Source organism: Cajanus cajan, chromosome 8 (assembly GCF_000230855.2).
Source record: "Cajanus cajan strain Asha chromosome 8, NIPB_CcT2T_4, whole genome shotgun sequence".
Lineage (NCBI taxonomy): Eukaryota > Viridiplantae > Streptophyta > Magnoliopsida > Fabales > Fabaceae > Cajanus > Cajanus cajan.
Window position 1 is genome coordinate 12,070,119 of NC_138524.1, and position 3,526 is coordinate 12,073,644.

Genomic DNA, 3,526 nt, shown 5'->3' on the forward strand with positions numbered 1-3,526 from the left:
AAGAGAAATGACCATGGAAAGTGATAAAGTGATATGAGAATGCATAGAGTCTTGTTTGACATGCATCATTTGCATAAAGTGATAAGGGTACGATATGGAATACGCCGCCAGAGAAGGCCCCCTAGTGTAAAAATTGTGGGGATCAGTCCTTGGGGATGGCTCGGTTTGGAAGTCCCAGTCTCGCCCATTGTGTGCATGGGATGTATCTTGCGCGGCTTAGCTATCCCGACGAGACTCTGGTAGTATGTCCTTCTAGTGAGAGTGCGCAGAGGTTGTGTCCCGGCATGTACTCCTAGACTACTCTTTGTGTATTGCTAGCGGCAATATACTACGTGATAAGTGACTGGCGCCACATGCATGATAAAATGTAGTCCGTGTCCATACATGTGTCTTTTGATGTTATATGACAAATGAATATGCCTTGAATGAGTAAGATGTGATATTGTTATTAATCTATGTTATACATATTTTGTTTGTGCTTGGCTATCTGGTATATATTTCTACACTGTGAGCCGAGTGAGATGTTTTCTCACTCCCTTTTTCTTTGTGTTGTTTTTCTCTGACTGTTATACAGGTGATTATCAGTATGAGGCTGAGAATGTTGGTCGTGAAGCTTAGGCTTCTTTATGGGCTATGCTCTGATAGGACATGTGACATCGGGGTATAGATAAGATTAGATTAGGATGTTAATGTTATTATTTTGGAAACTTGAGATTTATTTCTTTGTAATTTCGGCTGATTGTGTTTGTTAAAAATGTGATACTCTTTAAACATGTTTGATTATTAAATGTTATATTTAAATTTATTGAGTTATGATATGCGGGGTAGAGGGTGTCACATTTAGTGGTATCAAAGCAGGTCGATCAAATCGACCGTGAGTTATGAGTCTACTGTTCTTGTGTGATAGTTGAGAAATTTATACTAGCATGATGGTTGATTATGTTTGTTGTCATGTGTACTATTTTCTTAGATTATGGCTGGTAGAAATGATCGTGCAATTGCTGATGCTCTTCAAGCGTTAGCACAAGCCGTGAGTAACAATAATAGGGCTGAAATCACTCCTAACTGGTTAGAGCGATTTCAACAAAATAATCCACCTACTTTCCAAGGAGGATATGACCCAGATGTTGCGATGAATTGGCTAATGGAAATCGAAAAGATTTTTAATGCCATGGAGTGTCCTTTCGCTCAGAAGGTGAGGCTGGCTACCTTCATGTTGACTGCTGATGCCCATTTTTGGTGGGAAGGAGCTCTTCAAAGGATGATTGATGGAGGAGTGCAATTGAATTGGGACAACTTCAAGAGAGTCTTCCTCGAAAAGTATTTCCCGGATGATGTAAGAAGCCAGAAAGAAGTTGAATTTCTCGAGCTGAAACAAGGAAATGATACAGTGGCAGAGTATGCTGCAAATTTGATGCCTTGGTTCGCTATTGTACTCATTACCATGGTGAGGGTGGTGAAAGGGCTAAGTGTATTAAGTTCGTGAATGGCCTTCGTCCGGAGATAAAAACAGCAATTAATTATCAAGAGATCTATCACTATCCAACGCTTGTCAACAAGAGTAGAATCTATGATCGTGATAATCGTGCACGTGCTAGTTTCTACAAAGGGGCTGGAGGTCCTATACGTGCTGCAGGTTCTAGTGCTCTAGGTAAGAGTAAGCCTTACTCTGTTCCTACCAAAATTCAAGGAAATCATGCTAAGAGTAGATCCGTTGCTAGAAATTCTTTCGTAAGTGGTGCTGCTAGTGTAGGAGGCTCTGTTTCTACCCCTACTAATCGATGCAAGAAATGTGGGCTGCGTGGGCATGAACACTATAACTGTCCCGACAAAGAAATAACATGTTTCAATTGCAATGGCAAAGGTCATATTAGTACTCAGTGTCCACAATCGCCAAAGCAACGTATGATGGGAACAGGAGCTAATTCTCAACCTAAACGTCCAACAACTACTGGAAGAGTATTTGCTCTTAGTAGTGCTGAAGCTACTCAGTCCGATAATTTAATACAAGGTATTTGTTTCATAGCTGAGAATCCTTTGGTTGTACTGTTTGACTCTGGTGCAACTCATTCTTTCATTTCTTTTGCCTGTGTCCAAAAATTGAAATTGCCAGTGTCTTATTTGAGCTATGATCTAGTTGTAGAAACTCCCACAGAAGGTCCCATATCTACTTCTAGTATTTGCCTCAAATGCCCAATTGCTATTTCTGAAAGACAGTTTCTGGTTGACCTTATCTGTTTGCCTCTTAGTCAACTCGATATCATTCTTGGAATGGACTGGTTATCTTCCAATCATGCCCTACTAAATTGTTTTGAAAAATCCATATCTTTTGGTGAGAATAAGGGCGCAGAGTTTTTAAGTGCTAACAAAATAAAAACTTGTTTAAAGGAAAATGAAAAGGTTTACATGATTCTCGCCTGTTTAACTCTTGAGAAAGACCATGAGCCTAGTAAGATTCCCATAGTAAGAGAGTTTCCTGAAGTTTTCCCTAAGGACATATCTAGCTTACCACCTGAGAGGGAGATTGAGTTTTCCATAGACTTAGTACCTGGTACTGCACCCATATCCATAGCACCTTATAGAATGTCCCCTAAGGAGTTAGCTGAACTCAAGAAACAGATAGAAGAACTTCAAGAGAAACAATTCATTAGACCTAGTGTCTCACCTTGGGGAGCGCCTGTTTTGTTGGTCAAGAAGAAAGATGGGAGCATGAGGTTGTGCGTAGACTATAGGCAACTAAATAAAGTAACCATCAAGAATAAGTATCCATTGCCTAGAATAGATGACCTTATGGACCAGCTAGTTGGGGCTTGTGTGTTTAGTAAGATAGATTTGAGATCAGGTTATCACCAAATCCGAGTGAAATCCGAGGATATCCCAAAGACTGCTTTTAGAACCCGCTATGGGCACTATGAGTATTTAGTTATGCCTTTCGGTGTGACTAATGCACCTGGAGTATTCATGGATTATATGAATAGGATCTTTCACCCCTATTTGGATAGATTTGTAGTAGTCTTCATAGATGACATCCTTGTATATTCTAAGACTAAGGAAGAACATGCTGAACACCTTAGGATTGTCCTTCAAACCCTTAAGGAGAAGCAGTTATATGCTAAATTGTCTAAGTGTGAATTCTGGCTCAATAGTGTAAGCTTTTTGGGACATGTGATTTCTGAAGGAGGGATAGCTGTAGACCCTTCTAAGGTAGAAGCTGTACTTGAGTGGAAAACACCTAAGTCAGTTTTTGAGATCAGGAGTTTTCTGGGGTTAGCTGGGTATTATAGGAGGTTTATAGAGGGTTTTTCTAAATTAGCATTACCTTTGACCAAATTGACTAGGAAGAATCAACCTTTTGTGTGGGACTCTAAGTGTGAAGAGAACTTTTAGGAACTTAAGAGGAGGTTAACTAGTGCCCCTATTTTAGCATTACCTGACCCTAATGAAACCTTTGTAGTGTATTGTGATGCCTCTAAGATGGGTTTAGGAGGGGTACTTATGCAGAAGGGAAAGGTAATAGCCTATGCTT

General features: G+C 40.0%; 1 protein-coding gene across 1 annotated transcript; it reads left to right on the forward strand.

Moving 5' to 3' along the window:
- The first annotated feature begins 1,132 nt into the window (after positions 1–1,132).
- On the forward strand, positions 1,133–3,176 carry LOC145950246 (uncharacterized). Its single transcript, XM_083061307.1, has 6 exons — positions 1,133–1,195; positions 1,304–1,422; positions 1,464–2,011; positions 2,114–2,223; positions 2,389–2,679; positions 3,147–3,176. Exons 1-6 carry the CDS (start codon positions 1,133–1,135, stop codon positions 3,174–3,176), a joined length of 1,161 nt encoding a protein of 386 aa, XP_082917433.1.
- The last annotated feature ends 350 nt before the right edge of the window (positions 3,177–3,526 follow it).